The sequence below is a fragment of the Scardinius erythrophthalmus genome (assembly GCF_964197995.2).
Source record: "Scardinius erythrophthalmus genome assembly, chromosome: 25".
In the NCBI taxonomy this organism is placed as follows: domain Eukaryota; kingdom Metazoa; phylum Chordata; class Actinopteri; order Cypriniformes; family Leuciscidae; genus Scardinius; species Scardinius erythrophthalmus.
Genome location: NC_138245.1, coordinates 22,584,148 through 22,610,014, shown reverse-complemented (window position 1 = coordinate 22,610,014; position 25,867 = coordinate 22,584,148). Strand labels below are relative to the sequence as shown.

The following is a 25,867-nucleotide window of genomic DNA, read 5'->3' as shown; positions in this document are numbered from 1 at the left end:
AACATAAATGGATTTTTATTTTATTTTGTTTTTAATGACCCGCCCCGCAAATAAAGTGACAATTTCTTTACCCGCCCCAACCCGACCCGCGGGCTACCCGCGGGGCCCGCGGGTTATGAGACGACCCGCGCATCACTAGTATACACATTCGCATATTCATGTATTAGCTCGACTGTGTAACAAGCTTCCCGTCCTTGAGAACCAGACATTAGAAGTGTCTCCGCTGACTCATCCATTTCTTGTCTTTTCTAAAAGATTGTCTAAATAATGATGATTTGTATTCATGTTATCTGATGAGCAGATGTGCGATGATGAAGACTGACATTCATTGCCAAATCTTGTCAAGGCTGTTAGTGCACCTTTTATTAGATGAAATACTTCATCAGTGTGTCACGTTCCTGAGCAGAATCGTTGTTGTAAGTGTCTAGACGACTTGGGCTTTTGTCAGTCCTAACCAAATGCATTCAGAGGTCATTGTGATCATTAGAATGTAAGTTGCATTGCTGAATTCATTAACAGCGTTACACGTGTCTGTACATGATAGTCTATCCACTGTGCTTTGGTGTTTCATTACACGGAAAAACTTGTTTGTCATTTGTTGCTAATGATTTGTTTATGCACTTTGCGTGTAGCCACAAGTCCATCCATGCAAGTGTGTCCGTATATGCATCTGAGTCTGACCTTAAAGGAAAGTTGAGTGACTTTCTGCCCCGCCACACATCTCCTCTTCAAATGGCTGTGCTCTTCACAGAACTTAACCCTATAAAGTCTAATGTATCTGGATTTGATATGCAATTTTCTAAAGCCTCTAAATGACCAACATGATCAAAACTTTGCTGAAAAACCTGTTGTACACAATCTTCTACATCCCTTCTCTAGTATAGCAAGTAAAAGGCCTTTTAGTAAAATTCTAAAAACATAAATTTTAAGGTTGTTGTTCAGTAAACATAAGAATACATTTTATATTGTTAGTGATATTTCAAGATGAACGCTTACTGGACTAAAGAAACTGTTTTAACTTGACTTGAACCTTTTTTTTATTATTGAAGAAACATGTTAAAATGTGATGGATCAAATATAGATTAAACAGGCTTTTGAGGAATGTTTATTGTACATATCTCAATCATCATTGTATTGCATTACATTTTATGTTTTTTTGCCTCTCCTATATCATACTAAATGAGTAATAAAAACCTAATGTATTAAATATGATACTCAACAAAAAACATGTATGCAAACTTTATTATAGATAAAAAAAAAAATTCTGACTGATTTCATGTCAGGCATAATTTATTTGCACCAGAATTATAATAACAAGAAACAATGCATTACGCTTAAACATTTATTATTGATTTGTGTGCACAGCAGATAGAAAATAAGACTGATTGACATGAGGGACCGGCAGCTTAAAGATTTGCAGTACAGTACTGGGCAATAGCATTTAGAAAAGATGTTTTTCCTGCTGTCTCTAAATGACTTTTCCCCCTTGAATTTTAAGTGTGTAGCAGATGTGCTAACCCATGTGGAGCGGGCTTAGCTTGAAATGTAATGTTATAAATGTACATGTTATGTTATATTATCTTTGGTACAGCAAAAGAAACTGTTATTTGCTGGTTGAGATTATAATTGGGCACCATTACGTTAAAATGCAGTAAGGTAACTTTTTAATAATGGAAAGAGCGTCCATAATAGGCTTTATATCGAACGTCACATGAACAAACAGGAAAACCGGTCTTATCACATGCGCTTGTTGGAGAAAATGTTAACAGCAGTGAACTGACGGCGATATCTTTGGACTTTTAAGCCATCCCAAGCTAGTTATTTTTTTTATTGTTGGGGTGAAATAGCCTAGTCTAAAAGTAAAAGAAAAACTGTTAGACATCAATCTGCATATGCGATGGACATCAGTTATGCTCATCTTTGGTAGCTCCTTTGGGCATATTGTGTAAAACAGCTCTATATTTAATGAAACACTTACAAAAGACCTGAACCGAAAGCTATGCAGCCTGTTTTACAGAATACAGAAATTTGTTGCACATAACCCCAATACAAAATAAAATAAAATGGAAAGATGACTGGACTGAATGCGTCATTTTTTTTTACTTAAAGCTACACTGTGTAATTTTTTAAGTTGATTCTTAGCAAAAAACACTTTGTTCTTTCAAAATATGTGCTCATTACTTCTACCAACTAATCAAGTATTCTCGTAAACGTAGAATCTGCCATTTAGAATACATACGAGCGAGTCGCTCGAATGGCGGCAGCCATGTTGTGCCTCCATCTTGAAAATACATTAGCCAAAGAGGGACATACCTGGAAATTCAAGCTTTGCCTTTCGCGTTTTGACACTCAGTGGCACCGTGACGAATGCGAGGGGGAGATTACTTGCGACTGCCGGCAGATTTGAAATAATACGGCCACCGTAGGAGTTAAAACGCCCTCGGAATGGGAGGGGCTAGAAAGTAATATTCAGTTGGTAGTCATAAACAATTTCACCGCTAGATGGGAGAAAATCCTACACAGTGTAGCTTTAAACTGAGGTGTATTTACATTCACTGTTGTTTAGCGAATTTTTTATGGGCGAAATCCAATAGTAATCCACATGTTCGGAAATTTTGCGTGAGGAAGAATGATTTCCGCATGCAGATTTCGCAACGGGTTCAAACGTTTGACAGTTTTGCCATTTTAACCAATGGAAAGCTGCTTGGTTTTGAAAGTGACTTCATGTGCTTCATGCATCGCTATGTTATTGATGATATACCTTTTTTGCCCGTGAAATTTCACTAATATGACCACACCTCTATGCTTTTTTTTTTTTTTTGGAGGGAAAAATAGCAAAAAGCTTAACAATGTACACAGGTCTGTTCGCCCTATAGAACAGCGCTTGACTGTGTAATGTGCGACAGTGAAAGAAGCTTTGACATCTGTGCTGATGTTAAAAGAGCTGAGTTAAGGTTTCATTTCTCCCCTGTGGCTGCGGCAAGTCCCAGCTCGCTTCCACTGCAGACTGGCTAAAACTGATGCCTACAGGCCATTAGAAAACAAACAGAAATAGGAGAGAGTGGAGAGGGAGTGACACACACACACACAGAGGGTGGAATAGTTGGCTGGTGTTGAATATTGGTCAGAGGAATAGAGGGCACTTGTGATTTAAGAAAAACATTTGAATGAAAATTAATTTTTAAAATATTTAGATATTTAAAAACAATGCATTAGTTTATTCAGTTCAAGTTTCAATTCCATTCCATATAGGTTTATTTTTATTTAGCACTTTTCGCAGTACATATTGTTTCAAAGCAGCTTTACAGAAAATGCTTTAGGTTTATCATTACCATGACACATTGATTTTAATGACACTTATTACTTTTTCGAAAACCACTAGTCACAGCTGTCCTACAATACCTTACCTTAATACACAAAATTCACAATACAGGAATTTGAAATAGTTGTTTCAATAAGGGCAAAGATTAAGAATATATATATATATATATATATATATATATATATATATATATATATATATATATATATATATATATATATATATATATATATATATATTCCTTCAATAGTTGAGAGCTTTTAAATCTTGTTTTTTAAGTTCTAAATAAAAATGTATCTGTATGTTCTTCATGTGCTTAGTATGAATTATTGTTGAGAATCAGTTTATTTTAGTTTATTATTCCATGCTGACCTGATTCGCTTGCAAAGCTAAATATATATATTCAGCTTTGCAATCAGATAATTTTCAATTATTTTAAAACAGAAAATAGTTATTTTAAATTGTAATAACATTTTACAATGTTACTGTTTATTTTTGTTCAAATAAATGTGGCCTTGGTGAGCATGTTTAATATTATATGAATACATAAGAAACATTTTAAAAAGACATTTGTTAATTTAAAGTGGAAGTATGCTTTTTTTTAGATTAGATTAGATTAGATTAGATTAGATTAGATTAGATTCCGCTTTATTGTTATTGTACAAGTACAGAGACAATTAAAATGCAATTAGCATCTAATCAGAAGTGCAAATAACAATGTTTTAGAATAACAACTATTTGTTCCATTCATGTTCCATCTTCCATTTATCCCCCTCTCTCTCTTAGTCTCTCATGTTCTCTAACACTCGTTTCTGTCCCTTTCGTAGATCCACAATCTCTCATGCCCTTTTTCTTTCAGTCATTCATGCCCTTTTTCTCTCTGTTTCTGCCATTCAGATACATGCACTCATTCTTATCTCTGTCCCTCACAAACACACAGACACCAAGTCTCCGCTTCCATCCCTCCATGGCATTTCCACACACGCACACACACACACTCTCTCTCACACACACTTGTACAGCATTGTGACAGTAGTTTAGCACAGTGGTCTTCCCCTCAGGCTCCTCAGGCTGGGTTGATCCCCTGTTGGCCTGTATGAGTCACAGTGAGAGGAAATCACCCATTACACACACAAGCAAAGTTTGTTCTCCAGTGGTGGTCTTCATGTTTCTTTACTTTCTTGTTTCTTTTGTCAGGTCTCTGTTCCCACCTTTGACCCAAAAGTGGCTGAAATTCTATAAACCGATATTTATGTTAATTTTAATATTTAAAGTGATTCCAACTCAATATAGTTTCTTTATGCCATTATCGTTATAGTTGTGATGTGTTATTCTTTTTTCATTTCGAATGATTTTTAGAACTATAAGATCAGATGTTTAAGCTTTGTAAAGTTCTGTCCCTCTCATTAACTTTTTGAATGATGTGATATAGCTATCTCAAATTCTTTTCTGAGCATTTTCTTCACCAATCATCAGTGTCTTTACTTGGGTTACTTGTTGTGAGTTGCCCCAACATGCCACCCCATTACATGATCTCACACATAGTTTATCCATTTACACCAAAGCATGCCAGTCAAGACCTTTAACCACATTATTTTATAGGTTACATAGTGAAACCCAGTTTTGCTCAGTGTCTTTTATTCTGTGTGTATTTAACTTAACTTGTCCGGTTCTTCCTGAGCTTGTTGATAGCCACATAAATTATGTCCTCTCTCAAAGAGCACAATGAAACTCAACAGCAGGTTTATTGCAGGACCACTATGGTGAGCACAGACAGTTACACATAATCTCCACTCAGCTTACAGTCACTTGCGGATCAGTTCAGTGGTGTTAAATCACTTTTCAGCCAACCGTCATGGGGCGTCCGCTGGTTTTATTGTTCTTGTTTCTACACATACTTCTGGCTTTGGGAAATCTCCCCGAGGCTTGTTTAATGATAGGCCTGGATTATTCTGAGCCATGTTGTAAGATGTTTTTGGCTGTACCTGAGCCGTACAGTTAGGATAGATGATGTCTAACACCGTGTCTACACGGACGCGACAGCTGCAAAGTTACAAATAACTTGAAATATGTCAGAAATAGTGGGTTATAATAGGTTCTATTTGCTTTTGGTGCGTTGCATGTAGACACAGTGTAACATTGTGACACCTGCCTAATATGCAGTTGGTCCTTTTCATACTTCCAAAACAGCGCCGACCCGCCGAGGAATGAACTCTAGAAGACCTCTGAAGGTGTCCTGTGGTATCTGGCATCAAGACGTTAGCAGCAGATCCTTCAAGTCCTGTAGATTGCAAGGTGGAGCCACAGTGGATTGAACTTGTTGGTCCGGCACATCCCACAGATGCTCGATTGGATTGAGATCTTGGGTATTTGGAGGCCAGGGCAACACCTTGAACTCTTCATCATGTTCCTCAAACCATTGCAGTGCGGCAGGGTGCATTGTCCTGCTGAAAGATGCCACTTCCATCAGGAAACACCATTGACATGGTTCTACGCAGCGGAGTGTGATGCACTGTGTTGTGACAAATTCCTCTCATAACCATCATTTACATTTTGTGTGACTTGTTACATTTTGCAACAGTAGACTTGTTGTTGGCTCAGACCTAGTCTCAGCCTCAGACGTCACGCCCACGGAACGTTGGCTAAACGTCTGATGCATATGGCACACTTAACTGGAAACACTTCAGGAATGTCAAAGTCGTCATCTGATTGGTTGAATTTTATCGGATTTCCGGGGGGCGCGAGTGTCGCGTTTATTTTCGGTCAGCCGGGAAACAAAGCGCAGACGTGTGATTGCGGAAGAAAAACTGTTGTGTTTACATGAGTGACAATGAGCATTTATCAAGATCAGCTAAACGTAGGATTCTCAAAAGTATACGTGCACGAACAGATCAATGACTTACTGCTTGTTTTCTTCTCCTTCTTTGATTTTCTATGCTGACTGACTTGTTGCACGCCGGTCTGTTGTTGTGGGGACATTTCTACGCCCCGAAACGTGACGCTGAACGAAACGAACTGTAATTGGTTGTTTGACATGTCGGTCAAACGGCCTTATGGGCGGGCCTTGGCCAAAAAAAGCTGCTATGAATTCCAGACCTTCAGCCGTCAGTCTGAAGGTCTGGCTACGCGAGACTAGCTCAGACCAGATGGGATAGCCTTCGCTGGTAGGCTTGCTATGGTAGTCGGTGTTACACAGTGTTCGGCCGTACATCAATTACATTACTTGCTTACCATTTTGCTTTTTTATAGTAATAAAAACCATTTAGTTCAGTTGGACAATGGATGCTACAATTATAAACTGAAAGCATCTGCTCTGCTCCATACAGCACAAGCTGCAGAGTCGCAGCACACTGCACCAAGAGTCAGATTTCACTTATCACATGAAGTGAGTAAGGAGAGATGACTGACAGGGCGATGGCGGAGGATTTCGTCCCCAACAGATCCTGATGCCAGTGCCAAATAACTTGTAAAATATGCGGTCAGTACCGGCGAAAGTGAAAAGTGAGCACGCCTCCCCCGGTGTTATCAGTAATACTGGTGTCGCAAGTTTATTTACCAGTGTGAAAATTTCCAAGTCGCCGGTTTGTGGTTTGTCCCTCCTTGGACCACTGTTGGTAAATTCTCACACAACACACAAGCCTTTCCGTTTCAGATACTCTGACCCAGTCGCCTTGTCATAACAATTTGGCTTTTGTCAAAGTTGCTCAGATCTTTATTCCTGCCCATTTCTCCTTCATCCAACACATTGATTACGAGAACTGATTGTTTGCTTACAGTACCATCTAATTTACCCACACCTTGTGGCCTCATTAGGAGATGGTCAACTGCCATAATGTTTTGGCTCAGCGCATGAGTGATATTTGAATTAAGAGCACTTTTTTGGACTACTTAAAATTTTGAAAAATGAGGCTAAATCAAACGGTTTATCACATATCACATCCTGGAATAAACATCTGATCATGGCCTTAATTGACCTTCTAGTATATTGTCTTTAATGTGTGATGGATTTTGATATTGTGTGTGACGAATCGATAAGAAAGAAATATTGTGACAACAGTTTGACATTGGTTTCCTCTGTTTATTGTTGACGGTGATGAATTTGTACATAAGCGCTGCATTGATGGCTTTGGCTTTAAATAAGAGTGATTACATTTTGCTTTTGTGCTGACTATTAGGATGCTAAAGCAAAACATGTTCTCAGCACGCCAAAATGCTCTCTGAGAATTTGTCTCTAATAATATTAATATTAATAATAATTAAAATATTTAATAATTATATCAATATAGTATTTATTTGTTTATAGTTATTAATTTATAATTAATATATTTATTTTTTATTAATATTGTAAAATATTTAATTAACCTGTTATAATAATATGTTATAGACAACAAATATAAAATTATTATTATTAATAAATTCTTGGTAAGCCCAAAATAGAGACATTTTTGCAAATGTATCTATTCATTAAAATTTTATAATCTGCCCTTTTTCCTTTAAAATAATTTTAAGGACCGAAAATGTCCCCTTTTTCGAAAAATCAACCACACATATAGGCAGAGACATTTAGACTATCATTCCCATGAGGGAAATTGCATATGGTGTCGTGTGTGCATAAATAGTGTGTGTAGAATCAGAGAGAGAGAGAGAGAGAGGGGTGACCTCTCGCTCCAGTGCTGCCTGGTTGCTGGCGCCCACTGACTGGGTTTGCTGAGGTAATATTTGCAGTGCGGAGTGAGTGAGCGAGAGAGAGAGAAATCCAGGGAAAGCGGGGGAGGAAGTGATGGGGGAGGGGACGACTCCTCCAGCAGGCATGCAGTATTCTCCTGATGAATAAACCGTTGTGCCAGAGTTGTGCCATCACCCCACTACAGCAGAGAATGAGAATACTGCTCATATCTCCAGGCTGCTGTGTGTGTATGTATGTATTTATTGTATTTTGTGTATTTATATGTGTGTTTCTTTGTGTCTGTTCGAGGAGCAGAATTGATATAATTCATCAAGTATTTGTGAGATTGCAGCTGTTCCAGTGTCTGAATGTCAGATTGTCAATTAGATGCCTCATGATTTGAATAAATTGCCTGACAGGCACAGCAGGATGTCCTGAGGTGAACTGTCTATGTCAACACTGACTTGTATCTCTTCTTTCTATGTTCCTGCTTAACTCTTATTTCTTTGACTTTCTCCACAGTTCCTCCACAGGGCTCAGATGCAGACAGCACGACCCACCCTCCCTACCAACAGCCCCTCCCTTCGGCCGGGCTCACAGACCCCCACGGCTACGGTTTATTCCCCCAACCAGCCCTTCATGATGACCATGACGCCCATGCCCTTTCCTACCCAGACACACCAATACTACATTCCCCAGGTAAAGAGTCAGTGGACATGTTACTGAGAAATAGATATGGATTGCATACACACAAAAAGATATTTTCAGGGTTCCCACTGTGACAAAAAAGACACTGTGAGTTTTTTTTATTTTATAAAATGGGATGTTTAACAAAATGAATAATTTTCCGTCTCTGTATGGCAAAAATATATATAAAATTGAATCTCAAGTGTGTATATATATGTGTTTGTGTTGTGTGTGTGTGTGTGTGTGTGTGTGTGTGTGTGTGTGTGTGTGTGTGTGTGTGTGTGTGTGTGTGTGTGTGTGTGTATATATATGTATATGTATATATATATATATATGTATATGTATATATATATATATATATATATATATATATATATATATATACACAGTACTGTACATTAACATGCCTAAGACTTTTGTACAGTACTGTGTGTGCATATATATATTCATTAAATATGAATATATTTATTAAAGGTAGGGTAGGCAACTCTTTTTGTTATTCTGGTCGAAACTGTCTTCACATCCTGATAGTAGTCAATAATAGAAGTGGTCTAATTATTAAAAAAATTACATTTAACGTCTGGAAGTCTCAGTACCTAAATATGTTCGTCCAATCATTGCAATCGGTCTGAATGCAAACATACTCTATATGATTTTAAGGCTATTTACCTTTAAATAAAAATTCAGATGGGATGTTTAACAAAAGTAAAGTAATCTGCTATATATGTCTCGTGTGTGTGTGTGTGTATATATATATATATATATATATATATATATATATATATATATATTAATGAAATTCTCCACCTTTTCTCTCAGTATCGTCATAGTGCACCTTACATGGGACACCCACAGCAAATTACCATCCAGCCACCAGGGTCTGGAACCTTCTACCCAGGACCCGGCCCTGGGGAATACCCCACTCCTTATGGCAAGTACAGACCTCTCTGTAGAGCACACTGCAGTGTGAGTGTGCTTGCGTCACACTCAGCTGGTTCATATTAGCTCCAGGTAGTTTCAGTATGTGTCTGATTAGCAATGATTAGAAATGACCCCGTTTCCAGAAAGCGATTGACTCCGAGGCTGTTTAGATCTCATGTGAAAGCAGCACACACTCAGCGACATGACTCACTTTTTTTCCTTCCTTCTTTCTCTTTTGCAACAACAGCTGCCGGGCCGCCATATTACACCGGCCAGCCAGTGTATCCTCCCTCTCCACCCATCATAGTGCCTGCACAACTACCACCTCCACCAGCCAAGCGTGAAAAGAAACCAGTGAGTACCTGAAACATTCCACCTCGTTTTAGTGCCAAGTGATCCACTTATTTGTCAATTCGTTTTAGACTGATAAGGCTTGGATTTAATCCCAATGGCCCTAGCTGGCAGACCCAGATTAAATGCGAAAATGCTGTTAAAAGGGATATTCGTCAAGTCTTAGTTTTACCCCGATATTGGCTTTTTGTGTAATTATGTCATGCAAGTCTATTATATTTCCAGAATTCAAGATGAATAATAAGTATTGAATTGGTCCGGGAAGGAAGTCGATTTGTGTGCCATGCAACTACTGACATATGGTTTTGTTGCATGCTGGGAGGTTGGCATAGCCAAGGTGTTTTATCCCAAGCCAAAGTGAGAATTAAGCCAGTTAGAAATTTCACCCATCCTCCTGCAAACATTAGTGTTGGGATTTTAATGATGGGATCTGGAAAATCCTGCCACATCAGTGAGTTTGATGCCTTTTTGAAAGATTAGATCAGTAAGCCCCTCCCCTAGAAAGCAGATGATCCAATTGCAGTTGAGTATCAGTTGCACGGGGATCGGAACTCGGACATCTTTAGGTTTCAGCGCCATAGAGAGGAACATGGGAGATCTGAAGCGTTCATCGGTTTTATGGTGTTTATGCAACAAAAATGGAAAAACTATGTGCCTGGGCTACTTGTAACACTGATTCCATGTATCCTGAGAGGATGGGCATGTGTATTCATGTATTGAATCACCGTACTATGCGCGCGTTCACCAGTGCGTTTCGAATGTGTGATGAAATTTGAGCGAACAGACCAATTATCTGTGCAATACAACTGAAGCCCGGATTATTTATAATATAAATGATGTGAGCGCATTAACCTGGTTCCCTAAGGATTCATCCCCAATCCCAATGAAGATGAAAATGTTAATTTTCTGGTTGTCATACTCTCATGAAGTTACAATTAAAGTTAGTGAGTCCATGCTAACGTTCAAACCTAAATAGCTAACTGTTCTCACGTCATGTACAGTTGGTCAAAAACACCCGATGGCTCAAAAACAGCAATCTGCGATCGTGGCGAACATAACATGAGGCTTAAATCCCACTTGGATTGTGATCTGTTAACCCTTGCTTCCAAATTAATCTTGTTACCTGCCATATTTATTTTAAAATCTTTTATATATCCCTCCATGGCATATTTAAGTCCCTCTTGAATGCTCCTCGACGTGAGGTGGTCATTCTGTGTCCCAAATTTATTTTAAAAAAACATCTTCTTGGGACAAGGTTTTTTACACTGACAGCCGTCATTGTAAGACAGTCAGTACCTCTGTTTGTTTGTCCGAGAGAACAAGTCAAGTCAAGTCAAGTTTATACATATATAGCGCTTTTCACAATACAGATTGTATCAAAGCAGCTTCACAGTATTAAATTAAAATAATACATCAATGTTTGTTTCTAGTGGAAAACGTCCACGTTTGGTAATGCTGATCAATAGTATTGTTGATTGATTAATTCAATTAAATATCCCCAAATATCCCCACAACAGTAACTAAGGGGGGCGGGGCTTACCAATAGGCCAATTGGACATTTTTCATTTGTCTTTTTTTGTCTAGTCTTTTTAATTGGTTTTAATTCTGTTTTATAGTTCTTGTGCACAGGGCCGGACTGGGACACAATTTCAGGCCGGGAAATCCTACACCCATCCAGGCCATCCTATGCACCCAAATAAAATTTAGAAACACGGACAACCCTATTTTTTCCTAAATTACATTTATTGGTCTAAATCCTTAGGCTGGGGCCGTGTAAAATTAAAGGCTTTCTCTTGAATGGTATCCTCACTTCCCTTTTCCTTCTCTTCATTTTCCCTAATATCTCTCTGTCTCTCCCTTCCACCAGTATTATCAGCCTCATACACTAAGTAAAGTGGAGTACTAGTGTTATATATGTATGTATAAAGTGTGCATATCTTTCTTGTACCTATCACTTCTTCACCTGTCACTTGTTCTGGACTCATGTTGCAAACAGAACTGTCTCCACCTTGGTGTAAAACAACCACCTTATTGTAATTTGTTTGCCCAGAATCTACATTTATTTTAGTAAAAAAGCAAAGTATTATATTTATGACAATGTTGCTGTTTTTATCTAAAAATTACTTAAATATCCACCATTTAACAACACTTTTACATTTCATACAATATGTTAAAAAAATATATATATATATCTTATTTTGATTCTACATGTCATCTCACTCCCTGGCTGAATGTGTGATCATTGCACCACAGCTAGTGCAAGGTTGACTGTCTCCACCAAAAAAAGTAAAAAAGTTTTAAACCTCACAAATGGGCAGACATAATTTTCTAAATTGTCTAATAAAATGTTATTGCATTATTTTTTTTGTTGATGCCAGCACTATCACTCCTGTCTCCCTGCTCCCAGTACCACATAAATGTTCATATTTGTCTGCTAAATTACTCATTTAACTTTACACTAAATAATATTAATCTCCTTTAGCATACAGTATTTTGAGTGATGATAGTAATAGGGGCGCTATACCGCTTACATTTGCTAGCATTTCAATACTAAGTTAACGAAGAAAAAAGTACAGTATTTACAGATGAAACTGACCTGCACTTGAAGCCCTGAACAGGTCATTCATTTCGCAACATTTTGATGCTTGTTTGGGTGCTTTCTTTTTCATTGTCCTTTCCCTCTCTGCTCCACCTGGCCGTTTTCTCTCCATCATCGGGTGCTGCTCGCATTTTCTTTTTAATTGTTTAGCTGAGGCTTAAAATCGAATCGTAGCCTTGCCAGTCAAGACTAACAGATTCATGATTTTATTTTATAATAATAATTTTATTGAATGACAAATTCGAAAATGATCACTGGTAAATGTAGTAGTATAAAAAACGCTGGCTGGCAGCAGGCCAAATTAGTCAAGAGGTCCTCGCTGCAGCCTGTAGCACGATGACGTAGCTGGATCAGATCCGACACGTACTGGACGCACATGCGCGGTGGTGTGTTTTGGTCTGTACAAATAAAAAATTAAATAAAAACCTGAATTTATGTTAAATATAAATGATCACTTGAGTGACAACTGCTTGATCTGACTGCTGTGATCAGTTTGTATATTAAACTTAAATTCAGGTTTTTATTTTATTTTTATATATATATACTGTACATCATGGCATGATGTACGTCCTTAAAACTCTGTCGCTATAGAAATAAAGACGCTAAAATGCAATCATGCAATGAGCTTCTCTACTAATTGTGAAATTGATTTCTTTATATTTGCTATTAGAATTATCCATACTGCAAAATCCTTATGTTTTTATTCAACTATGTGTGGGTGGGCCTAATGAAAAATACGGGACAAATCCCGTCCCTTATTGATTTGATACGGGATGCATCATCTTACTTGTAAATACGGGACGATTCCGTATTTTAAGGTATGGGTGGCAAGAGGAACCTTATGTACAGATCACTGTGGAAAAATTAGTATAAATTAGTATAGCCATTAAAAGAAGGAACTCTTACCAGGCAAAATATCATTAAGCAATTTTTTTTCTGACAAGATTTAGTTTCTTGATGCTGTTATTATTTATGCATTTTCCCTTGAATGTGTACTGGTATTTTAAGTTGTTTACAGACCGTATTGTATTGTAGGCCTACCTCTAGGATTAAAATTACAGAGACAATTACTTGACTCATTTTTGCTTCCACTCAACAGCACATATGGCTTTATTTTAAAATGTTCGGTATACATGCATTAAATCCATCATATTTAGGTTTAAAATCATGTGATTTAAAATGTTGTCAAATTAACTATTTTGCATGTATGTAGAGAGAAACTAGGAAAGCATCACATTTATGTAAATAATTACTTATTCATCAATAATTACTTATTAGCCTTCTATTTATCAGTAGGCTACTACTAACTAGAACATCATCTCAATACAATATTGAGCACATGTCACTTAAGACCAGTGCATGCGAATTATAACCCAAACACACCTCCATCCAGTACGTATTGGATCATCCAGCTAAGTCATCGTGCTACAGGCTGCAGCAAGGGGTGTCTCAAATTAGTCGCCAGGCCACCAGGAAGTCTCCCGGTGCTCCCAATGGCCACTCCGGGCCTGCTTGTACAGCACTTTTGTTTCAACATCGGATGTTTTTAAATGTGCTTTATAAATCAATAAACTAAACTAATTAAATATGTCAGGTCATATCTAAGCATTTTTCAAAGATTGATTTTGAATTCTCAAATTTATAAAACATAAATTGAACTCTCAGGATAAAGATGCCAGTGATATATTTCAATTCTAAAGACCAAACCACAAAAAAACGAAAGTACCATTAAACATACTAATGTACTTTAAAGGGATACTCCTCTTTAAAATGAAAATTCTGTCATCATATACTCACCCTCATGTTGTTTCAAACCTGTATGAATTTCTTTCTTCTGCTGAACAGAAAGGAAGATATTTAGAAGAATGTCAGTAGCCAGACAGTTTCTGGTACCATTGACTTACATATTATATTTTTTTTCCTACTATGGAAGTCAATGGTACCAGAAACTGTCTGGTTACTGACATTCTTCTAAAGAAGAAAGAAATTCATACAGGTTTGAAACAACATGAGGGTGAGTATATGATGACAGAATTTTCATTTTAAAGTGGAGTATCCCTTTAAGTGATATATATTATTTATTACTCAACCTTTTAAAAGTTTGGGGTTGCTGAAAGTCTCTAAATGCAGTAAAATAATAAAAATAGTATTGTGACATTTTACGTTTTAAAATATCTGTTTTCTATTTTAATATTTTTGAAAAAGTAATTTATTCCTGTGATGGCAAAGCTGAATTTCTAGCAGTCATTACTCCAGTCTTCAGTGTCACATGATCCTTCCATCATTCTAATATTTTAATGATGATTTTCATTATAAATGTCTTTTATTTATTATTTATTATCTGTTGTTTTGCACCATTGTCCTCCCAGATCCGGATTCGAGACCCCAATCAGGGTGGAAAGGACATCACGGAGGAAATCATGCTTGGAAGCCGGAATCCTACTCCTCCTGCTGGGCACCCAGTCTCCACCTTAACCCCACCTGCAGGACGGCCCTCTTCGACACCAACTCCTCCCACGGGACACCTGTCCTTCACGCCCACCGCTCCACAGGCAAGAAATGCAAATTGTTCGTTGCCTCCAGAAACAGGCATCACTTCAAACAGGGCAGGTGTAGTCTAGGCTAAAATTACATGTAATTTCATAGGAAAGTGATTTATCAGGTGCCAGAATTTGTTCTTTCTCATTTATTTACACTTGAAGTAATTTTCAGTGGAGTGCGGTTCTTGATTCATTTTAACACAAGTTCCTGTGTCATGTGATTTTTTTTTTAACATGTCTTTAATAATTAGCACCACTTTAAGCTCTCACTACTCCTGTCTATTGGGTCCTTGGTTCAGCTGTTTTAAGCTCACCTGTCTAATGCTATTTTCCAGACATGTACAACCACCCACACCCATGGATTAGTTCCAGCTCACACAGTCTGCCCCCAATATAATCCCTATGAACACACTGAGAGCGTTAGGCTGTTGGCTGCACCATTATGTTTATGTTTAAAAAAAAAAAATAATAATAATCGATATAGCATGTAAATTAATTAAAAAAAAAATAATCGACAAGCAGCTAAATGTTTTGGTAGTTGTGAATATCAATGGCTGCAACATTCCACTTCCTCTTGATCATAACCAGCAGCATTATGAACCTCACAAAAAAGTACTGTGGCGGTTCACATCAGATGCTAATAGATTTGACATATACCATGGCAATGGTACTACCATGGTTTACACCTAAAAAAACATGGTAATCCATGTTACATGTCTAAAAAAACATGTGATTGCCATTTGCCTTTTTCAAAAACATGGTATTACCATGGTACATGTACAACCCCCCCAAAAAAACATTAGATTACCTTACAAAAAAAACCCATGGTATTACTATGGTACCTGTCCAGAAAAAAGCAAGAGATTATTATGTCCAAAAAACATGGTATTGCCATGGTACCGGTCTACATAAACATGAGATTGCCATGCCCAAAAAGATTGGTATTACCATGGTACCTGTTCAAAAAACATGATTAACTTGTCCAAAAATATGGTATTACCATACTACCATATGTCCAAAACACCATGGTACCATGATATCTAAAGATCATGGCTTTACCATGGTACATGCCCAAGAAAAGCCTGATATTACTAAGATGCTATCAAAAAAACATGGTATTGTCATGGTTATACTATGCAAATCTACTCAGCCCTTACATGTAAATAAAGTGCTTTTGGGCACTTCATATGTCTAAGCGTGTGATTCTGGGCCAGAATAAGTTAGACGTTGGACTAGAAGTTATGTCGAAAGTACAAGATCTAGCTCTGCAGGTTGACTGATGTGTCTGTTTTGTTCTTTCTCTCTTTTTCACCCCAAAGCAGCCAAGCAACTGTCAGACCCCTGAACAAGCGACATATGTAAACCCACCTCAGAGACTCTTAGAGAGTCCTGCATACATGGATGGCAAACCCAGCTTAGGTATAACTCTACATACAACCTTCCTTTGTGATAAGATTTGTCCTTAAAGGAATTTTATGTTATTTCATTCATGTTTTGACCCTCTTTTTGCTCTTGACCTTATAGATGACAGGCCAAAAATGGAGTCTGGTCCCATAAAGTCTGTATCTCCTGGGCCTAAGCCTTCAGAGTCCTCTTTAGAGAAAAGAGAAGCCCCAAGTCTTCCATTATTAGCCTCTTCTTCTCCAGAGGTGGCTTCCGATGTTTCCTCCCATCCTTCAAGTGGCTGCATTAAACCCACTGCTGCAGGCGAACCAGAATTTATTTCTACTACAACCACTAAGGCTCAGACGCTTCAGGTCATCTGCGGCGAGGAATCTCTTCCTGTAACTTCTCCCAGATTGTCTGCTTCGCCCTCACCGTCCCTCAAAGTGGTAAATGGCCTTGCGGAGTCTCAAACTCCCTTATCAAGCTATGAAGAGCCTGAGGTCCAGGAAGGCCTAAAGATATCATTGTCCGGTGAGGTTCAGTTGCCTACCCAGGGTACGTCATCCACGGAGAAGTCTGGTCAGGAAGTTTCAGTGGCCTTGGAGGAGCTCCAAGCAAAGCACCTCCCTTCTCTAGCTGCACATGTGCCCTTGACCCCAACCGTACAGGCCTCTTCAAGCACCTCTAGCACAACTTCTGTCCTTGCACCACCACCTGGTTTGGCACCACTAGTGCAGTCAGTTTTCCTCGAGGCACCAGAGCAAAACAAGACCTCTGACGATGTCCAACCGAAGGCTCAGGACGCTTCAGAATCACAAACTCAGAATAATTCAAAAAAGTTCACACCATCAGGTATGTGTGCTGACTTGGCTCAGGCAAAATAAAAAGTTCAATGATAAATTGCCAATTTTGTGTCTTTCTTTTTGTGATAGCCCAAGCTGTTTCTGCTGTACCAAAGTCTTGGAAGAAACCAAATGAAGAAATTCTGATGGTGGAAACACTGCCGAAGGAGAATGAGGTGAGAGAGAGTGTGCATGGAGGTTTGACATCAGTGTTAAGGCCTGTTTACACCAAGGACGATAACTATAGCAATAAAGATACAATTCTAAAAATCGTATAAGTATAAAAAAAAATAGCAGTGTCCACACCACAACGATAACTGCACAGAGAAACTGTATTGTTGGAATCCGTTTAAGAATGATTTTTCCAGTTGATGAGCGCTAAAAACATTGACTGCTAATCAGAATCCATCCTGCTTTAAGAGCTTGATCATTTAAAGTGCCAGATGACATAAATGCAGTGCACTCTTGCTTGTATAGTTACATTTATAGTTATCATTCTTGGTGTGAATGGCCTAACAAGAAAATCAGAGGAAAACTAAACTAAAATTAATTTGTGGATTGTTCTGTTTTGTTTTGGAATTTCATGAATCAAAAAATGTTACTTTTTAAATTAGTTTTGGATTTCATTTCATTTTAATTAGTAATGAAAATAACCCAAAAATCCTAAACTAATTAAACCTCTAATTAACCTTGTATTAAACATGAAAATGCCACCGGATTGTGTTGAGAAATGTTATATTTTTAAACGATACCAGTAAGTGCTTTAACTTTGGCAGCCCTAAAATACTAAACCTAAATCTGAAATAAAAACAAAATAAACAGAAACTAGAAAACTCTGACACTAAAAACTATTTTTATTGTTTTTAGAATTCTTTCAAGGTTTTCTATTTGTTTATTTAGCTTTTATTTCAGTATATGTTTTGTTGTTAGTTGTAATAACCTGTCCTTAGAAAAGGCATATTGGAAAATTGACAAAACCCCAGAACACAGCGTAAGACAGACTAATAACATTATCAAAACCCAAACCGTTATGCAGTCATTCATCTCACATAACACCTCCAGGCCCTTATGTAATGCTGCTTTTCTTCGCTCCACATCAGGAGGAGACCTCAAAGGAGAGCTCTGCTGAAGATGAGATGGTCTCACCGCTAACCTTAGGGACCTACAGCAGCCCCTTCACAGTGCCTGAGCACCAGGAGAAGCTCTCAGAAGAGAACGGTGAGACTGAAACAGAGCCTTTCAGGAACGGGGTGGAGACAGAGAGCACTGACAGTGGCGTTACGCTCGGGGACAGCAGGGGGTCCATGTGTTCCCCTACTCCACTCATGCAGGAAGGTAAGACTTTGCACAGGACCTGTCTTGTTCGTTTGGTCGTATTTTTAGAGTAAATACCTAAAGTCCCCCTGTGGTGAAAATCAAGCTTTTAATGTTGTTTATGTGTCTATGTGGTGTTTTTAATATTCTTTAAGACAAACCATGTACAAATGCATTAGTCAACAACATTGCTAAGTATTTTCTCCTTAAAACTGTAGTGAACCAAAGACAGTCTCAAAAATGCGGTTTGAAATCGCTGGGGTTTCTGACGTCACAAACTACCTTGTAACCAATCACGTCAACGTGTGATCGTCAACGAGTGGATCTCTGAGCTGGTGCGAGTGAGTGGAGGCGGGGCTAATTTGCATATTCATAGAACCGCGTATTCTAAATGAGGCAAGGGTGTAGAGTTACAATCAATCAATTTTAAGGCATGAAGACATTTTTTCAAGGAGAAATTTTGGTGATCAAAGATAAGTTAAGGGATAAAATGATTGATTACAGGGGGACTTTAAAAGTTATCTACCTTTCAGTCATTGGAGGTCACATGATTGACATATCGAAGGACTGTTTATTAAATAGCCAGTAGTCTTTGGTTTACAGCACAGCACAGCCTTGCTATTGCTAGTCAAGTTTTGATTTCAGAGAGTCCTTTTTAAAGTTTTTTTTTGTTGTTGTTTGTCACCAGGAAGCACCTTACAATTTTATAGATTTTTTGTTGATGCTTCCAATTTACTATTCTGTATAAATTCTGCAATAAATTAGTCTTGTTAACATAGTTGACCTATATTTTTGCTGTGCTTTTTCCTCACCAGGTCTTGCGCAATCTAATGGAAAGAGACAGTATGACCGGGACTTCCTGTTGGGCTTTCAGTTCATGCTGGCCTGCGTGCAGAAGCCAGAGGGACTGCCTCAAATCAGTGATGTGGTGCTAGACAAGGTGTGTTTTTGGTTATTGTTGTCTAATGTACATTGTCAAAAGTGTTGGAGACCATGTTTGGAATTCTAATGTCTTACTGTTCTTTGATTTGTTTGTAGACAAAATGTTTTGCATAATATGCATTTGAGAAATAAAACAAAAGTATTATATAACGCTGGGAGCTGATCAGCACATTCAAGGCTTTGAACACATCTTTAACCCTTGGTTAAGACTACTTTTAAACATGGGTTGAGCAACTTGTTATTTTTATTGCAGTTTTTAACCCAGCATTCAAATAAATGCATGAATTTGTATGAACTTTCTATTTATCAAAGAATCCTGAAAAAAGGTATCAGTTTCCACAAAAATATTAAATAGCACAACTGTTTTCAACACTGAACACTGAAAATGAAACTTTACGGTCATAGGAATAAATTACATTTTAAAATATATTAAAACTAGAAAACGGTTATTTCTAAATCGTAATTACTTTTATTTCACAATATTACTGTTTTTACTTTATTTCTGACCAAATTAATGCCATCCATTTACCATAGCATTGGTGAGCATAAGAGACCACTTTAAAAAATATAAAAAAAATCTTGCTGACCCTAAACTTTTGAAAGGTAGTGTATGTGAAACAATGTAATGCTTGAATGTTATGGCAAGTTGTTCAGCTAAAGAAAACTAATCATATACTATGCAATTATTGCTTCATTAAATATACATAACCATACATGCTTTGATGAAATTTTTAATTTGAACACTTTCTACAAATGAACAAGCAGTTAAAATAAGTGTCCCTTGTCCAATGTACTGCATGTGTCTTGCGGAAGAACATTGTAGGCGGAGCTACTTCTCTCTGTTTATGTCTATGACGAGTCACGCAGTTACTGGGCTACTCCACAGTGGTACCAGTCTAAAATAGTCAGAATATAAACACTTATAGGTGCACCGTAGTGATTCAGGATAAGACAAAAACGCGGTTTGGAAAATGGATTCATGATGTACTCGCTGCTTTTATCAATGTTGTAAATTTTGAACAAAAAGAAGTTACGGACTGCAGCTTTAACCTCAAAATTATGCAGAAAAGAATTCTAACCCAGGTTTTACAACAATGAACCTGACTACTCAGTTTAACGGGGGGATCCTAATCATTTTAAGTGTCAAAAGCACTTTCTTTGTCTACTTCCTAAAAAAAACCTGCAAATACGGACATAACATTTTCCTCTTTCGGTGCTTAAAACGTGAAAAGCACAGTAATGTACAAGTATGTTCCCCTGACTTCTAAACTTAAGCTGAGCTGCACTCTTCAGCCATGAAACTCCCTAGACGTCCTGTTTCCATTAAAATTGCATTACGGTTATGTCATACTTGGCAGTAGGCATCATTTAGCCTAAAGACGATAGAAAATAAATGCCCTGCCCCTGTTTGATGCATAGTCTTAAACTTTAGTCTAATCTGTTGATGTGAGAAAGTTAATAGCGAGCTTGTCATTGTCATTTGTTTATACTTTCTCAGTTACAGTTTCCGACAACACTTGTTTCTGTTGTTCTAAACATATGCTCTGTACTTTCAGTTTCCCATTTCAGTTCCTAGATTTTACTCTGCATGTGTACTCGCTCACATCTGTTTCTGGCCGTTCCTGTTCCCTCCATCACAAGATGACTGGAGCATAAATCGTTGAACATGTTGTTGATATATAAATAACAAATGGAGCTAGTCTCCATGGCAAATATTGTTTGCCCATCAGTGCTGTAGGACAAGGAAAGGCTGATCTCAAACCAGTTTCTCACATACTGATCGGGATAAAGATACAGATAGATACAGCTAGTCCAAGATCAGCATAAGCAGGAGGGGAGGGACATCTGGGGTTTCATTCATGTCACAGCTCTGTTTCTCACTGCGCTCCCTGCTGGATAAGACATGGAAATCATCTCTTCTGTTTCAGATTAACCAAAACAAGCTGCCGCTGAGGTCTGTGGACCCCAGGTTGATTTCCAGAAGCGCTCCCCAGGATTTTACTCCTGCTTTTGCTGACTTCAGCAGGCAGATGCCAGGAGGACGTGGAGCCCCAGTGAGTTATAACAACTCGTATGCTTTTTAGCAGACCGAAATACCAAAAATAGTTCTATATAAATATAAGGTTTTCTCACACAAAATATCCTAATCTTTTAAAACCCCTTCAGGCAATTTGGGAGAACATGTAGCAATTTTGTTGATGAATATATCCATATCAAGAAACCTCTGATGGAGAATATCTGGGTCATGTGTCACCCCAAAATCAAAAGATAGAATTCATGAATTGCATTTCCATAAAGTAAATGAAACCTATTTTTAGGGCTATTATGACGTTATTTTTTATAACAATTAACCACATCCCAAATTCTAATTACTGCAAAAAATCCTGTTACTAGTGAAATAAAATAATGAGATATTATTTAAATGATAAATAATATATAAAATATTATCAAATATAAAATATATATTAATGCCTTTGTTGATTACATTTTATTCTATTTTTTTTTACTGTAAAAGTATTACAATAAAGAAATAAAATCTAATGAAAATCACCATTTGAGAATGAGCTACAAATACAAACTCAAAAATTAACTTGCACTTCAATTACGTTATACATTAAAATGTGCTTAATTTTGCAAAATATTACATATATTTTTTCTTTTGATTTATAAACAAGATTTACCCGGCTATTTTCTACATTTTAAACTGACACTCTGTACAACACTTTATCCGAAGCTTATGCATGTGCGACGACCCCCTCCACGCAAGATCATTGTAAACGTTTCCGTGATCGATGACGTTCAGCTCAAGAAATCAGAGAACGCCTGGAAACCTGGGATGAAGAGAGAGAGTGTCCCAGAAGACCCGGATGCCCTGAAAACCCAGGTTTGAATTCATGTTCTTTTATTACGATTATCCGTGAGTGTAAAACATTCACAGTAAAAGAAGCACTCTGGAGTTCGAACTAGATGATGAGGTTGTCACGTGGATGCTTTTGTTCTTGTCAGGCACTGGGATTTGTTTGACGCTCTCACGTCCTTTGAGTCCTGTTTTGTCTCTTTAGAAAGCGTGTTTGTTTTGTTCTAAGGTTGTTTTGTTGTTTTGAACGCTGTTAACCGTTGTGTCGGCAATCTGTTTTCTGCCACTTCAGGAGTTGTTCCGGAAAGTTCGTAGCATTTTGAATAAGCTCACACCCCAGATGTTCAATCAGCTGATGAAGCAGGTAACAGATCTCACAATCAACACAGAAGAAAGGCTCAAAGGAGTCATTGACCTTGTGTTTGAGAAGGCCATCGATGAGCCTAGCTTCTCTGTGGCCTACGCCAACATGTGTCGCTGCCTGGCCACGGTATGTTCTATGCACTTTGACGTTAATTGTGCACATTGCAAAATTTCCATGTCTATTTTCTTCTGACTGTCCATTATTTTACCTCACATTATTCTTTTATTCAATATGTCATGGACATATCCGATCCAATTGTAGCTAAAAGTGCCCACTGCAGACAAACCTAATACAACAGTAAACTTCCGGAAGCTGCTATTGAACCGCTGTCAGAAGGAATTTGAGAGGGACAAAGTGGATGACGTCGTACTTGAGAGAAAACAAAAGGAGCTGGACTCTGCCACATCAGTAAATATTCAATAATTATTATCAAGACTTAATTTAGACTTGCTTGTTTGACTTTTTCTGTAATGATGTACTATATTCACCAGGGCAAATGTATTTAATAGGAATAATTTAATAGGAAGTTCAGCCAAAAATTTAAAATCTGTCAAGAGGTACATATTTTATATGTTTATATTTATTTTATTCTTTATTATAATCATATACTATTATAGTAGCCTATTTATTAAGATTTTAGCTACAGAAAACAATATATTTTTTGTTTTAGTTTTAATTTTAGTATAAGTTAATAATAACAATGCTGCTGGTACATTCTTCAACATTTTTTCGAAGAAAGAAAGTCATACATGTTTGGAACAACATGAGGGGGAGTAAATAATGGCATCATTCTTTTTTGGGTGCACTATTCTTTCAAAGACATCATTTGAAGCATGATGCGATTTAAATGAAACTCTCTTTCTCTCATAGCCCTCAGAAAGGGAAAGAATGCAAGAGGAGCTCGAGGAGGCGAAGGACAAGGCCCGGCGTCGCTCCACAGGAAATATCAAATTCATCGGTGAGCTGTTCAAGCTCAAGATGCTGACAGAGCCCATCATGCATGACTGTGTGGTAAAACTACTAAAAAACCATGACGACGAGAGCTTGGAGTGCCTCTGCAGACTCCTCACCACCATCGGCAAAGACCTTGACTTCGAGAAAGCCAAGGTAACTCGCCAACAGTTTGTTATTATTCATTCTGGAGCCGTATTGATTCGAATTTCGCTAGATCATTGGTGAAAATTTCTTGGAAAGGGAAATTGTAAAGGCTCATGGTGCATCCAAGGTCAAATATTTTGCTTTTTATACAAGTAATCCAATATGACCTTGATGGAGACTAGAACCACTGTAAAGCATCTCGCTAAAAGCAAAAGCATGCTCCACTTTGCAAAACTGGTCAAGAACTGCTGTCTTACACAAAACGGTACCTAATTAACAAGTAGGGTGCAAAATTAACATTCGTCAAGCACCAAATATGAGTAAAAATAGTTTTTGGTGTAACATTTGGTTGATTTAATATGTTGATTTATATGATACATAGTTAAAGTTGGATTGTAAGAGTGACAGTCTGACCCTCGCTGATAAACTGTAAGTCACTCAAGCAATTCAAATTAAACACATGCAAACCCTCTATTAAAGAAAACATCGGTCACAACTTGCACACCTTAGTGGAAAATTTTTCAGTTTATCTAATATTCTAAACATTGTCCAGACCTCCATGTGGCAAACACGCTATTGTTTAAAAGTTTGGGGTTGCTTAGATTTTTAATGTTTATGAAAGAAGAGTTTTGTGCCTAAAAAATACATAAGATGTGTTTTATATATACAAAAGCATGAGCAGTTGTTTTTGATTTAAATTAGATGTATCATGATCATATCACTACCACTAACAAATTCAATATGTATCTTCCACTTTTTTTACTGGTGCAGTTTTTACTGCAAGCTGGAGATTGACTCATGTGATTCCACAAGAACCATCTACATAACGTCAAGAACAAAATATTCACAGTATGGCTAGGTATTAGCAAAAAGGTAATTTTTAAACCTTATAGGCAAGTAAAGTGTGCAAAATTACAAGATGTTTAGGGGCAGCTAAATCTGAAATCATGTTCAGATGTTCTTCTAAGTTCCTCAAAGAAAATTCTTGAATTTCCAAAGATTCAATGCCAGAACCTTGAAAATATTGGCAAATCCTGTAATTGGTTTCACCTTCAAAGCCCAGAGTGTGGGAACAACATGTAAACAATTTTGTTTCCCAAATGACTTTTTTTCCATCGGACATTGCATGAATCCAGCCAATCAGTCTGGGGTTTGCCATTTTCAGAAAGCTTTTGACATTTTTGTGTGCAATATGCATCAGACGCTTCGTGAGCTGCCTGTGGGCGTCCTGTCTGAAGCTACAGTGTACAATGATTAGAGCTTTATTTAGAATGAGAGGACACTCAAAAGCAGAATTTTTCTATGAATTCTTAACAAACCACATAATTGCTGTTGTTCACTTGCCATTTCTTCAGCATGCCTCTGCTGTTTGTTTGTTTGTTAAAGTAGGCCACTAATAAATCAGTCCAATACCCTTGAAAGGCAGCACTCAGCAGGCCTCTCGAGCTCAAGCTGTAAGGTGTTAACTGTAAAGTGTTACATTGTGTGAAATTTAATTCTTTACAGTGTGCTCTGTTGTATACTGTACAATTTTGTCTCATCTTGGTATGTTATGCATAGAAAAAATGTGCATAGCGTGAACAATATACATAGTACATACATACTGCAGTAGTACAAGTACATGTAGGGTAGTATGTAGGATAGTATTCCGAACATAGCCTTAGGCTACTTACATGTTTATTTACTAAGATGACCAGATCTGTGTCTGTGTCCAGCTTTTTTACAGTGGTGTTCAGAGTATGGCCCAAAGGTTTGCCTGGAAAAAAAAAAATCACCAAGTTCCCCAGCACAGCTTCTTACCATTATGGCACGATTGTGTAATTTTGAGATTTTTATCTTTAATCTGATTGTGAAGATGTTGAAAAACTTTTGTCTTTTGAAATACTTAATTAAAATGCCATTAGCTCTACAAGAGGACTAAGCTGGGGAAAAAAAAGTAATTTAAATATGCTGCAGTGCAAAGCAAAAGAATGAGGAA

General features: G+C 37.5%; 1 protein-coding gene across 1 annotated transcript in view; it reads left to right on the top strand.

Annotated features, from left to right (window-relative positions):
* The window catches only part of eif4g3a (eukaryotic translation initiation factor 4 gamma, 3a), a 61,340-nt gene that overhangs the window by 23,583 nt on the left and 11,890 nt on the right, over nt 1-25,867 (top strand). Inside the window, exons 6-19 of the mRNA XM_081358484.1 lie at nt 8,511-8,687; nt 9,495-9,606; nt 9,844-9,950; nt 14,916-15,098; nt 16,409-16,505; nt 16,611-17,324; nt 17,405-17,490; nt 18,415-18,649; nt 19,444-19,568; nt 21,499-21,624; nt 22,305-22,454; nt 22,720-22,917; nt 23,053-23,199; nt 23,662-23,898. Of these exons, the coding sequence (XP_081214610.1) occupies nt 8,511-8,687; nt 9,495-9,606; nt 9,844-9,950; nt 14,916-15,098; nt 16,409-16,505; nt 16,611-17,324; nt 17,405-17,490; nt 18,415-18,649; nt 19,444-19,568; nt 21,499-21,624; nt 22,305-22,454; nt 22,720-22,917; nt 23,053-23,199; nt 23,662-23,898 (2,694 nt within the window). The remainder of the gene's footprint in view (nt 1-8,510; nt 8,688-9,494; nt 9,607-9,843; nt 9,951-14,915; nt 15,099-16,408; nt 16,506-16,610; nt 17,325-17,404; nt 17,491-18,414; nt 18,650-19,443; nt 19,569-21,498; nt 21,625-22,304; nt 22,455-22,719; nt 22,918-23,052; nt 23,200-23,661; nt 23,899-25,867) is intronic.